General features: G+C 38.8%; 1 protein-coding gene across 1 annotated transcript; it reads right to left on the reverse strand.

Moving 5' to 3' along the window:
- Positions 1–778: 778 nt before the first annotated feature.
- LOC137039401 (uncharacterized) lies at positions 779–14,667 on the reverse strand. Its single transcript, XM_067414719.1, has 6 exons — positions 14,378–14,667; positions 13,438–13,764; positions 8,323–8,472; positions 4,472–4,774; positions 1,839–2,141; positions 779–1,584 (listed from the first exon to the last, which is right to left on the reverse strand). The coding sequence occupies exons 1-6, from the start codon at positions 14,448–14,450 to the stop codon at positions 1,532–1,534; spliced, it is 1,209 nt and encodes a 402-aa protein (XP_067270820.1). The 5' UTR covers positions 14,451–14,667; the 3' UTR covers positions 779–1,531.

Genomic DNA, 14,667 nt, shown 5'->3' on the forward strand with positions numbered 1-14,667 from the left:
ATGATGATCATGTTGGTTAAGTACTCTGTGTATCATTACATTATTTTATTTTTTTACAACACCGGGCAAAGATCGTTTATTCCAGCGCGTGTGCAGACAGGGTTGCCAAGTGTTTACAACAAAACCCACCAACTACTAGCCCTAAACAATAGCTTCTCAAGGGGGGTTCTCCGGGGGAAAAATGGCGTTTGGGGGGTAAAATGCGTGTTATTTTGGCAAGGTTGCCTGTTAAAATTCGCACTTATGGGTCTATATATCACATAATAGTCGCTTCAACCCTTGGACATATAAAACAACCGCGGGAAAAAACGCGGACTTGGCAACACAGTGCAGTTGAGCTCTGTCTGTTGACATTTGACAATGCGTCGCTTCGTTGCTCTGATTGGTTTGCTCCATTGGGCTGTGATTATGGGGCGTGTTTCAACCGAACCAGGAAAGACATCAATTGGATAGAGCTACAAAGGTCTATCCAATTGAGGTCTTTCCTGGTTCGTTTGAAACGTGCCCCATAATCACAGCCCAATGGAGCAGTTTCAGACTCATATTCTGACTAGAATTGAGTATGACCACGACAGGCAAGTTTTTTGGGTTAACAGCTTATAAAAACGTCTGGGTTTTTGTTCCTGTTTTTTTTTGCTTGTTTTCTGTATACCTTGTCACATATCAGCTTTTAGACATTGTTCGTTTATTGTAATAAGTCTGAAATGACAAGGAGGCCCCTTCCCACAATAGAAAGTCAATGGAGACGGTTGGTTTGTCCCCCCCCCCCCCCCCCCAGTGGGCGTGGCTTTCAGATTATGACACGTGTCGCTCTGTCTCTATGTCATCGCGCGTCACTCCAGGATAACAGAAAATGGGCATAAAGGCGGGATGTGGGGAGAGCTGAGATGACATGATGACTAACAGACAGCAGACAAACGGCTATCCACCTGTCACTCAAAGTAACCACGCCCTTAATTATGCAGAACTTTAAGGCTTTATATAATGTAAACGAATGAGTTAAAAAAAAAAACACCCCCCTCACAGTCGTCATGAAGGGCAAAATTAGCCGTATAGGCCAAAACCACAATTTGTACCAGGCTGTAAACATGTTTTATTCTGCTGTAAAGTTGGGCATTTTAACATGAGCTCAATGAGATTCTGCTCCTTCTGGAGTCTGCCTCTAGTGGTCAGTCGTGGAGCTGCAGTTTAAGTCACTTCCGTATTGGCTTCAACAGAAACTGGGGAGGTTGCTGCTTGGTCTCAATGTGCATTTTCATTCAGCGCGTCTCCTTCACTGTCCCGCCATGCGCTGCTCATGCACATTGGGTTTGTTACATCAGTGCTCGTTCTTCTTTGAGTGTTGTTCATTTTAAACAGTAGATGGTTAAAGTATTCTTAAAATGCTTTCTAAAAAGCTGAATAATTCATAATAAATAATTATTCACTGTATTTTGTAATGACCACGATAACCATATTGTGCATGTTCATTATCGTGATGTATCGTATTACCGCATGCTGGCACGTCTAGTCAGTCAGGAGTCAGGAACGCCTACACACACACCAAAGGCGTCCAATCCGGGTTATTTCCGTCATCTTCAGGATCTGAAAGAAAACACATGAGACAGATCATATTAAAGAAAAGCTGAGGAGTTGATTTCAAAATTTGCATTGCATTTCGATTTAATATTAACACAATCATTTACAGATACACACACACACACAGTGCCAGAGTCCGCTCTAACAGACATCAGGAAGTGTGATCTGATCATCATATAAACTCAGTGTTTAATCTCAATGACTGACAGTGTTGATCTAAAATAAGATCATTATTATTCTGATATATCTGATTTACTCACTATGGTCTCTATTGAGTTTGACCATGAAATATTTCATTGAGGTTTTTTCACTTTGGATGATGTTTAGTACATAAAGTCCAGTGTGTTGAGGCCTGATGTTTTCGATGGTCAGTGATCCGGTCTGATCCAGCCTGAATCCGGATGAGTTTGTCTCGATCCCTTCTTTAATTTGAGCTATGAGAGGGCCTTCAAGTCCAAACTTCCACTGGATCTCTTCACCTTCTGGTACTTCAGTAACGCCGGTCTTCAGTTTGACGGATTCTCCCTCCTTCCCTGACACGGTCTTTATGTCATCGTAATTATCTGCACATAGAAACACAACAGAAATCAGAACAAGAAAACAAACATACCTTAGTAAAAAACTGTTTTATATATAATATTTTATTGTATACATACTTCAGTGTTTAAGGAAACTGGTTATAGTTCTTTTTTATTGAATTTCATGTATAATTGTCATATGTTTGACATTCCTCTTTGTATGTTTGTTCCAGTCTAAATGTTTTAGTCTGATTAAATCTATACTGGTGGAGAGTTTAGGAAATTGCGGGCAAATTGTACTTCCCATCAAAAAACTGAAGAAATTTAATTAAAAGATTTTGCAAATGTAACCGTTTTTACTCGCATCGCTCCGAGCGGGATTCGTGAAGTCTGGTGCGCTAACAAGGACGCTTTGTGTCAGTCCCTTGAGATCAGGGGAGTGAGGTTTACACACACACACACACACACACACACACACACACACACACACACACACACACACACACACACACACACACACACACACTCCCTTGAGATCAGGGGAGTGAGGTTTACACACACACACACACACACACACACACACACACACACACACACACACACACACACACACACACACACACACACACACACCGCTCTTGCTGGATCATGTGCAAACTGCAAACCTGTCCTGAAACGAATGAACTCCTTTCCTGCCGTGGTCAGAGTTGTCCAGCTTTCTGTGTTTGCACTGTTATGCGGTAGGGAGCGCTATTACACATCTTCTGAAAGAGTCTAGAAACTCCAGATTTTTTGTTTAAAAGCAGAGGCTCGGATCTTTCTTTTGATATAATTCATGTTCAAATATTCATACAGCCATGAGCATTGGAAGCAAAAAAAAGTGGGTGGGTCCTCCCGCCAGAAATATTTTACTGGAGATGATGACATTAACATGCAGAGCACATAGCCAGACCTTGTTTATTAACGTCTGGTTGGGCCAGACAAAATTATACAAGGCACAGAGTTATTTACAGCGGCAATGCTGAAGGGGTCAGACACATGGCGGGAGGTTTTGACGCAAATTGACCCGAGGTTCGAATCCGGCTCTTGCCGAAGTCGCTCTAATCCCTTTTCCCATCACATATCAGACCAGATAGGCTTTTATTTTCAATAAAAATTAAGAATATATTAGAAAAGTGGAAATAAAGTGTCTAATGTGTGTGTTTAATAATAAAGTGTTTATTAGTTTGAGGAACTGGTATTTAACTGGACTTTAGAAAAGAGTTTGCCAGCTTTTTAGGTGGAATTTTTACATAGTTTAAAATAATTTCGATTGTTGATATTCATGTCTGCTGTGATACAAATCCACTGGCTAAAGAGTTTATCAGTCTTATTGACTCGTTTGACTTCATCCAAATGGGCCTACACACTCACTCGGCCATACACTTGATCTCATTTTGACATATGGTTTTACTATTTATTAACTTTTTTGGATCACAGACCTGTGATGTTCACCTGTTCTTTTTCACAATCTGGCTGCTGAATAGTAACTTAAGTTATTTAATTCTACCTGCACTGAAATTTTAGACTCTATTGCTCCATTTCGGCGAAAGCAACTCAAACCATGCCTAAATAATGATACACGAGCCCTGAAACAAGTGTGTCGGCGCGCAGAACGGAAATGGAAAAGCTGCATATGTCTTTAGCGATATTACGTACTTCATCTTTTAACACATTTGAAACTATAAATCGCTAACCTCTCTTCAGGAACTGGTTATGACATTATCCCAGCGCACCTTTTTATTCAGGGGGGATAAAGGGTACTGAGTAACCAGGGCCCGAGGCAGGGGGGGCCTTAGAAGTCAGTTTTCTATACATACACATACATGGTACGGGGGCCCAGCAAGATGGTTTGTACCCAGGGCCCAAAATTTGGTGCTACGCCCCTGGTCATCGGGCCTTGTATCCTAATCTTTCGGTTGGATCTGTTATGTTATTTGCTATGCTCGATTAGATTGAGACCTGAGCAATTCGACAACTTAAACTCGTTGTTGTGCTCCTAAAACCATTCCAGCCATCACTATTTGGCCCTTGTCAAACTCGCGCAAATCCTTACCCTTGCCCATTTTTCTTGCTTCTAGCACATCAACTTTGAGGACAAAATGTTCACTTGCTGTCTAATATATACCACCCACTAACAGGTGCCGTGATGAAGAGATACCGGCCATAATGTTATGATTGGTGTATAAGCTACTGTATAACTGAATCAAGTACAGAGCGAGAGTGAAAAAAGTGAATCACCAAAAACAGTTTTCATCTGCTTGTCCTTCATTTAAATGATTCACAGTGCTGATCGAACATAACATCATTCTAACACACAGATCTGAGTTACTCACCGCAGACACAAACACTGAATATCTTCATTGAAGCGTGTCTCGCTCTGCTGATCCAGAGTTCATAATCTCCAGAGTTTGTGGTTGTGATGTTTGTGATGGTCAGAGATCCAGAATCTTTGTCCAGCTGCAGTTTGTCTTTGAATATCGGAAGGCCATTATCAAATGTCTCTACATTCGTTCCTTTTCTTTTAGCTATAAGAAAGGTTCTGTAAAACCACGATATGTTGTCGGCTTTATGTATTTCAGTACCATCATCGGGGATTAGAGAGACAGATTCTCCCTCAATCACAGCCAGAGTCTTCGCTTCATTTCACAGCAGCAAACAGAGACAGAGAAACACAGAACAGACATTAGCTGGAGAAAAACACCAATGAAAGCAGAAAAAAAAAGAAAATCATCAACTGCTCCACATCTGACCCTGCTCAATGACTGATCATTTAAGTCTGAACACACACACACACACACACACACACACACACACACACACACACACACACACACACACACACACACACCACAAGGGTCCACCTCTGACCCTGCTCAAGGACTGGTCATTAAAGTCTGAACACACTCAACCACATTCACACACACACACACAACAAGAGAATATAAACTAACACATTATCTGATATACATCAATATTCAGAATCTGTGTTTTTTAATCCTGTATATTTTGTGTTGTACTCATCATTGGGTGCTTTTTTAAATAAAAGTATTTGTAAAGTAAAGGCTTTATTTTAAGGCTTCTGGTTTTAATCAGAGGTTTTGTGTTTATAATTTTGGCCTTTGGGACACTGAAGCTACTGTTCTGCATATCTTAAGCCCCTTTCACACTGCGATTCCGGCAAATACACGGATAATGCGACCCGGCATTTGTTCCCGGGCTACTAGATTTGGTCCATTCACACTGCCAGCGAAATTCTGTAATATGTGCACTTTCACACACAACACTTAACGGTCCCGGGTCGAGTTGACACGTGACATCCTGATGTGACGTATAATCGCAAGCGATCTCAACTTCAGAGCGGACAGTAAGGAGCTCCGTGGTCTCGACTTGTGTCCAGTTTGCGCACATTTCTGCTTGTTTAATTTTAGTTTCTTTTGTATACGAACACTCTCTGCGTTTAAAACACCGACTAGCTCTTCTGGCACTGCAGGGTTGTATTATTGAAAAAACAAGCTCTAGGAGTCGCACGAGAACTACGTACACGTTGCGGCATTAGTTTCAGCTTTTATTCACACAGCGCTTGTCCCGGGTCGAATACCGCAATGTTACTAGGTCCCCGACCCGGGTCGAATTCGGTAATCAATCCCGGGATGTAGTTGCTTTCACACAGAAGGCGACCCGGCAATGTTCCGGGAATATTGCGGGTCCGACGTGCAGTGTGAAAGGGGCTTTATTTAAATAAACCTTCCTCTTAAGAATTTTTTTAATAATTTGATATTTGTTTTCATTTCCTGAGCATCAAGAGCTGGTCAGTGGCGCCACCAGGGGGTGGCCAGGGGTGGCCACGGCCACCCCTGGCGAACCTCTGGCCACCCCACTGCCCATGGCGTAGGTTTGTGGTGGACGCTAGGTACTAGTCCAATCAATATTTAGAATAAGCAAAATGACGCGTCCAGTATCAAACCAAATACGGGACGCGATGCACAAGATTGCGTTTTAGCGGCGCTTTGCTGCCATAGCGACGGATTCTCGAGAACATGCGCTGGAAACCTGCGCGTTTTTTTTAAAACATGTCGAGCTCGCGTCCACAGTTTGAACGCAAGAGGATTTCCAGATATAGGGCTGAATAGAAAAAAAAGGTATCATGAGTGGGTCCAGTACCTTATGATGAACCCAAGACAAACTGCACCCTTTGCAGAGAAGCATTTCAGTGTCTCCGACTGTCTGACTTAAAGCATGTGATGACAGACACATCCGTGAACTAAAGGTAGTTTATTTTTTATAGATAATATAATATAATATTCCATACATTATCAGAGCTTGGCAGACTTATTTGTCTAGACATTAGAATGGTTAAATAATAGATTATAGCATATTAATGTTATCAATTTATCATTTAGCAGTTTGATATTTAAAAAAATATTTAGATTAAAATGAGACAAATAATTACACAATAATATAGTCATAATAGTAAATTAATAAAGAGGATTAAACATTTTTGAATTTCAGAATTGTCAGTAAAGTTCTGAAAGGGATTCTGAATCCCTTTAAACTGGTTCAGATGACTGCTTAAAGAGACAGTGCACCCAAAAATTAAAAATCTCATAATTTCCTCACCCTCAAGTTGTTCCAAACCTGTATGCATTTCTTTATGTAGAATACATATGAAGACACATTCCTACCATGGAAGTCAATGGTGCCCCCAAAGCAAACATTTGGTTACAAACGTTCTTCAAAATATATTATTTTAAGTTCAACAGAACGAAGAAACTCACACAGGTTTGGAACATCATGAGGGAGGGTAAATGAGGACAGAAATGTCATTTTTGGGTGAACTATCCCTTTAAAGTACACCAATACAGGCTACTAAAGAGATCTTCAGAAATACATAAAATAATCAAAAGTAAAATACTTTAAAATGTGTTCTGTTGCAAGTTTACATACATGATTCCATGTTTATTGTTGAGCTGCTGTCATTGTTTCATTGTCACTCTTATCACTCTTTAACTGCCAAGTTCATAAATTATTTTCAAAAACGGATTCAAAACTGATTTGGAAAAAAAAAAAAACATACACACAAAATAACTTATTTTCAATATAAAAAGTGATTGTGGACTGGATATTTGTTGACCTTTTATCACAGTCTTGGACATGTCAAAGATTAGTACCAACACTGGCTCTGATGCATTGTTAGTTTGTGTGCAGCATCAGATTTACATTTTTTTAATCCCTCATTTATATGCAGTTATTATACTCTATACAAATGCCAGAAACTAAGCTTCTTCTTTTTTTCTTCAGCACAGGCCTATCTAAAGGGTTAATGGTGCCACCTGGTTATCAACTGTAAAAATTACACATTTTACCTCTTCCCAACAGGGAAAACCACCAACAATCAAGAATGCATGAGTATATGGTGTCATGGCTTTCCAATCAAAAAAATGTGGCTATAATGGAAGTCAATGGGGCAAAAACAGCCACGAACTGTAAATGAGGGAGGAAAAATCTGATGCTGCACAAAAACTAACAATGCATCAAAGCTAAAGTTGTTACTAATCTTTGACATGCCCAAGACTTTTATATATATATATATATATATATATATATATATATATATATATATATATATATATTTTATATTTAAAATAGTCATTTTGTGTGTATGTTTTTTTTTCCCCCAAATCCGTTTTGAAAATCATTTATCAACTTGGAAATTAAAGAGTATTATTATTTTGGTACTGGATAATTTGAACTGAAGAGCCTCATAAATTAATAGACTTATTAATAAACTTTGCGCGCTCAGACAGCAACAGGTCAGCTCATGCCCGTCAGTCAACAGTTTCAAAAGAAGTTAACGTTAGAAGATGAAGACTACTGGTAAGTAAATAAGCCAAAAAATATTTTTTAGTAAAAGACGACTGGGAATTATGTGTCGTGACGTGCTACAGGCCGGTTTACTACACCAGTAGAATAAAATTCTGAAATTATGGTTTCTAGTTTTGGTGTGCCACCCCAAGATTTTAAGTGGCCCCATCTGGCCACCCCTATGAAAAATTTCTGGAGGCGCCACTGGAGCTGGTTTGCTGGGTTAAGCTGAACCTGACCAAATGAAAAGTGCACAGAATCTGTTTGAAAGAATAGATGCTCATGATTTTTTTTCTCTTGCTTTATCTTTTGTAATACTTACGCATTTGTATTTGTAGTTCAGAGATACAGCAGCGATAGTAAATCACAGCAGCAGCTGCAACTAAAGCTAGAGCTCCAAACACCGGAACACTAACACATATCCCTACTAGAGCTCCAGCAGACAGACCTGAGCCTGAGCCTGTACCTGGACCTGAAACAGATAAAGACAGCCATTAGTGTGAGTGAATCTGACAGTCTGATCTATATCAATATGAATCTGAAACAGATAAAGACAGTCATTAGTGTGAGTGAATCTGACAGTCTGATCTATATCAATATGAATCTGAATCAGATAAAGACAGTCATTAGTGTGAGTGAATCTGACAGTCTGATCTATATCAATATGAATCTGAATCAGATAAATACAGTCATTAGTGTGAGTGAATCTGACAGTCTGATCTATATCAATATGAATCTGAATCAGATAAAGACAGTCATTAGTGTGAGTGAATCTGACAGTCTGATCTATATCAATATGAATCTGAATCAGATAAAGACAGTCATTAGTGTGAGTGAATCTGACAGTCTGATCTATATCAATATGAATCTGAATCAGATAAAGACAGTCATTAGTGTGAGTGAATCTGACAGTCTGATCTATATCAATATGAATCTGAATCTGAATCAGATAAAGACAGTCATTAGTGTGAGTGAATCTGACAGACTGATCTATATCAATATGAATCTGAATCAGAATCAGATAAAGACAGTCATTAGTGTGAGTGAATCTGACAGTCTGATCTATATCAATATGAATCTGAATCAGATAAAGACAGTCATTAGTGTGAGTGAATCTGACAGTCTGATCTATATCAATATGAATCTGAATCTGAATCAGATAAAGACAGTCATTAGTGTGAGTGAATCTGACAGACTGATCTATATCAATATGAATCTGAATCAGAATCAGATAAAGACAGTCATTAGTGTGAGTGAATCTGACAGACTGATCTACATCAATATGAATCTGAAACAGATAAAGACAGTCATTAGTGTGAGTGAATCTGACAGTCTGATCTATATCAATATGAATCTGAATCAGATAAAGACAGTCATTAGTGTGAGTGAATCTGACAGTCTGATCTATATCAATATGAATCTGAATCAGATAAAGACAGTCATTAGTGTGAGTGAATCTGACAGTCTGATCTATATCAATATGAATCTGAATCAGAATCAGATAAAGACAGTCATTAGTGTGAGTGAATCTGACAGTCTGATCTATATCAATATGAATCTGAATCAGATAAAGACAGTCATTAGTGTGAGTGAATCTGACAGTCTGATCTATATCAATATGAATCTGAATCAGATACAGTCATTAGTGTGAGTGAATCTGACAGTGATCTATATCAATATGAATCTGAATCTGAATCAGATAAAGACAGTCATTAGTGTGAGTGAATCTGACAGTCTGATCTATATCAATATGAATCTGAATCAGATAAAGACAGTCATTAGTGTGAGTGAATCTGACAGTCTGATCTATATCAATATGAATCTGAATCAGATAAAGACAGTCATTAGTGTGAGTGAATCTGACAGTCTGATCTATATCAACATGAATCTGAATCAGATAAAGACAGTCATTAGTGTGAGTGAATCTGACAGTGATCTATATCAATATGAATCTGAAACAGATAAAGACAGTCATTAGTGTGAGTGAATCTGACAGTGATCTATATCAATATGAATCTGAATCAGATAAAGACAGTCATTAGTGTGAGTGAATCTGACAGTCTGATCTATATCAATATGAATCTGAATCAGATAAAGACAGCCATTAGTGTGAGTGAATCTGACAGCCTGATCTATATCAATATGAATCTAAATCAGATAAAGACAGTCATTAGTGTGAGTGAATCTGACAGTCTGATCTATATCAATCTGAATCTGAATCAGATAAAGACAGTCATTAGTGTGAGTGAATCTGACAGTCTGATCTATATCAATATGAATCTGAATCAGATAAAGACAGTCATTAGTGTGAGTGAATCTGACAGTCTGATCTATATCAATATGAATCTGAATCAGATAAAGACAGTCATTAGTGTGAGTGAATCTGACAGACTGATCTATATCAATATGAATCTGATTCTGTGAGGATTGAATCATAAATGATCCTCTAATGTAACTTCAGATATCATGATTCTCTTATTCTCTGTGTTCACCTCCTGTATAACTGTGTTACAGCAGGAGTTTGATGTCAACACAGGACTAGGGTTGTGCCGATGGATGCATGTGCAACACGCACTAAATTTCACCCTGTGGACAACTGACCGATTTCAGCCACAGCTTCAGGGGTTGGGACGCTTCAGATTCTAGACAGCATTTGATTGGACAGATGATGTGATGAAAAGCTGAAGTCTGCGGTGATGTCATAAAAATCTGTGATCCAGTTTAACGGAAGGGAGATACTGAAAGTTATGAATGCTTAGATCTACTAAATTTGAATTTTGTCATTGTTTTGGAAGACAGCTTATTCATAACCCTAACATATTCATACTAAAAGCTAAAAAACTTAAGTTTTGTTTTCAGGGGGCCTTTACGCATCTATGATTCACACATACACTCCTAAATCAGCACAAGCAAGAGACAAAACTGTGTTAAAGGGATCCCATGGTGTTGAGACTTGTATGGCTTAATATAACATAAATGATGTCTCTTACTGAAATATGTAGTAGAAAACCCATGAAAGATCTACGTTATTTAAAAAATCGATTTTATATTTGGACCATGGGCGGCGCCATTTTATTTGCGTTCTAGGTTGATGACGTAGAGTGGTTGAACTCCTCAATCAGCTGGCGTTACCCGTAGCTATTTTTACCACAACGCAACTCAAAAATTGTTTCAGAGTTTAACAAAACCAATGAATTGCTTTGTAATTGTACTTAAAACACACTCAAACATACATGTGCACACAAACTCACCTACACAAGTCAAAAACAGATCGGCGGGCGCACACACACACCTGACAGACTGCTCTGTCTCATTCGAGATGTTGGGCTGCTCAGTCTCCACGACAGGGGCTGAATCCGAAATCGACCCCCTATACCCTGAAATAGGGCATTATTTGAAGGGACGGCCATTTGTAGTGTTGTCCGACACCATAGTGGACATGTTCGAGTGCACTCATCAGTCTCACGTTGCACCGCAATACCGAGTGTACAGCCGATTTACACACAACAGCTGTCCGACTTCACACACTCGTCTTCATTCACTCCTTCAAGTCGTATTAGTGAACAAAAGTAGGGAATGTTATTTGTGTCTTAAAGTGAAAGTTTAAAGATTGAGGTTAATTCACTGAGCTTGTGCTCAAACTTTAATGCACAAACCAATCCCATGCATCATCACCAAAACATCCTGCCTCTCTTCCTCACGTTACCCTATCCCATCGTCCTACCTAGATATTTCCCTCTGCTGGATACATTAGGCATTACAGTTAATCTACTGCATATCAACAGTCTATCTATGATATCAACACAGGGAATAGTGATTGAGGGTTATGTATTCGGCGTGTGTTCGCGCCGAATACATAACCCTCAATCATAAATGATAAATGATCCTCTAATGTGTTCGTGTGTTCGCGCGGATCTGTTGGGGTGTGTGTAAGTCTGTGAGAGAGAGAGTTTGTGTGCACAATAGGGATGCGCGGTATACCGGTACTGGAAAAATACCGGTATATATATTTTATTTCAAACGGTACGATATCATGATTTGGCACATTTCGGTATATGCGGCTTTTCCGAAGTTCACCGCTAGATGGCAGCGCGCTACTTTAACTGACCCGAAAAAACCCGCAATAGTGACAACAACATAGACAAACAAAATGGATAAAGCAGTTGAATCTCACTCAAGATGCCCAAAACGAATGAATAAAGAGAGGAGTAGAAGTAAAATTTGTAATTACTTTGCTTATAAAACTGATGAAGAACCATCAATCCTAGCCAAGAAGCATCTGTCACTATCCTGACTTTAAGACTTCTGAAGAGATCGACAGGTCAGTGAATCATTCAAACCATCTCATTTAGACATTTGTTTTCTTTTAACACTGATCAACGCACACACACAGCCTAACATAAGATCGAATATCACAATCTCCAGCGTTCGTTTCAACCAATGACATTTAGATCTCATAATATTTGCATGCGTACTATTGCACTATTTACATTCGCGTTAGACACAACCGACTGTGTTTATGTGAATACTCACTAAAGACGGACATTTGTACATAATTCTGTGTATTTGACTGTTTGCGGAAATTTAATTTGTAATGTGCGAGCTCTACGTTACAGGAGTGTGTGTGTCGTTGTTATGAGCTCATGTCTCCTGTAACTGTTATTACGAAATGCTATAAAATCGCTTGCATGTTCAAATGATTTCCGTCATCCATCCCGAGACGAGCGTGAAATGTTGAATCGGATTATGCAGATTGCTTTAGTGTATGTGCGATTTCTTTTGAACCCAGAATGACTGATTTGATCTGATAAGCTTTGCTAATTAATTTACTAATAAACATTTGTGGTGATTTTCCACTTTATAAACTCAAAACTTGCATAATTGTACTCATTCTTGTGCAATATACCCGCGCTAATACCAGACCGTGTGGTATTGATTTAATATCGGTACTTCGGTATTAGCTTGTGGTACCGTACCGAAGCCAAAATTGTGGTATCGAGCCATCCCTAGTGCACATGTATGTTTGAGTGTGTTTTAAGTACAATTACAAAGCAATTCATTGGTTTTGTTAAACTCTGAAACAATTTTTGAGTTGCGTTGTGGTAAAAATAGCTACGGGTAACGCCAGCTGATTGAGGAGTTCAACCACTCTACGTCATCAACCTAGAACGCAAACAAAATGGCGCCGCCCATGGACCAAATATAAAATCGATTTTTTTAAATAACGTAGATCTTTCATGGGTTTTCTACTACATAATTCAGTAAGAGACATCATTTATGTTATATTAAGCCATTCAAGTCTCAACACCATGGGATCCCTTTAAGGGCACTTTATCACCAATGAGGACACGGTAGAACGTGAAAAGGTTGGGAACCAGTGATCTAAAACATTCACACACTGCTGATCTAAATATACTTATTACACTGATGGACTCACCTCTGACAGTCACACTGAATGACTTGTATATGGTGTGTTTGCTGTTGCTGATGTCAACTTCATAAAGTCCAGAGTGTTCGGTTCCAATGTTCCTGATGGTCAGAGATCCCGTCAAATAGTCCATCTGTAGTCTGTCTCTGAATCTCTCATCAGGACCAACATATAAAGATAATAATCCAACCTTTCTATTGATTTCAGCTAAAGGAGAGTTTTGATATCCAAACCTCCACTGTATCACATCATATTTCAGGATTTCATTAACGGCAGTTTTTAAAGTGACTGAATCTCCCTCCATCACTGACACTGGATCAGTCTTCACTGGATCAGCTGGCACAACAGGAGAAGAAACACAATTAATAAGAGCTGCACTGCAACTATTCAGATCTTCACTGGTCCAAAACCAACATGTCAAGTCTGCAAAGAGATTTTCTGGAGGAGGCAGCAACATCTAGACATCTATTTCTCACAAAATCAATTTGACATGCCATAACTCCTACGTACTTTCAGTGAATCCACATACATTTATTAATTAACAGATACTTTTACGTGAAATAATAACAAGGAAAACAAAGTGATTCATCTCAAGGAGGCAATAACATAAGTGCTAACAATAAAAAGTTTCACATGGACAAAAATAGGCTTTAGACTAGGATCATTTATGGTTATCGAAAAAAAATTCGGTCTAAATTCAACTTAACTCAAGAAAACAGGCATAAACTTCAAAAACGAGATGAAAATATCAAGGACTGGAGTATAAAACTAGTTGTATTACAGTTATGCAATAATGAACAACACACGCTAGCTGTCACTTAATTTATTTTGCAAATAGCGGGAAGAATATTAACGAAACACAAATAAGCATTTCCTGTTTTGAAGCATTGTTTCACTTCAGGATTAAGCAGTGAAACAATGCTTTATAAGACAGTTACATAAAACATACCTTCGATGAAAAATGATATCAGAAAGAACAATACAAAGTTCTTCATATTGCTGAAGATTTCAACAGAAATCATTATCCGTGTGTATTATTTGTAATCTGCTCTGTTGTGTTTCTGGGTGTGTCAGAGTCTAGAACCGACTAACGGAGAAAAACTCAATTCACTACTCCCTACTTTAGTCCACTAATGCAGTTCACTTGAAGGAGTGAATGAACACGATTGTGTGAAGTCAGGATGTCTGATCATGTGTTCATCAGTACACTTATGGCGTGCAATGTGGAATTGAACGAGT

The sequence above is a fragment of the Pseudorasbora parva genome, chromosome 14, assembly GCF_024679245.1.
Source record: "Pseudorasbora parva isolate DD20220531a chromosome 14, ASM2467924v1, whole genome shotgun sequence".
Lineage (NCBI taxonomy): Eukaryota > Metazoa > Chordata > Actinopteri > Cypriniformes > Gobionidae > Pseudorasbora > Pseudorasbora parva.

Bases quoted from the DNA above. Each gene is read 5' to 3' on its own strand.
- LOC137039401 (XM_067414719.1), bottom strand. From the start codon at position 14,450: ATGATTTCTGTTGAAATCTTCAGCAATATGAAGAACTTTGTATTGTTC. The intron at 8,473-13,437 runs GTGAGTCCATCA...TATCTGTTTCAG, and splicing joins ATTCAGTGTGACTGTCAGAG to GTCCAGGTACAGGCTCAGGC. The intron at 1,585-1,838 runs GTGAGTAAATCA...GTTTTCTTTCAG, and splicing joins CAAACTCAATAGAGACCATA to ATCCTGAAGATGACGGAAAT.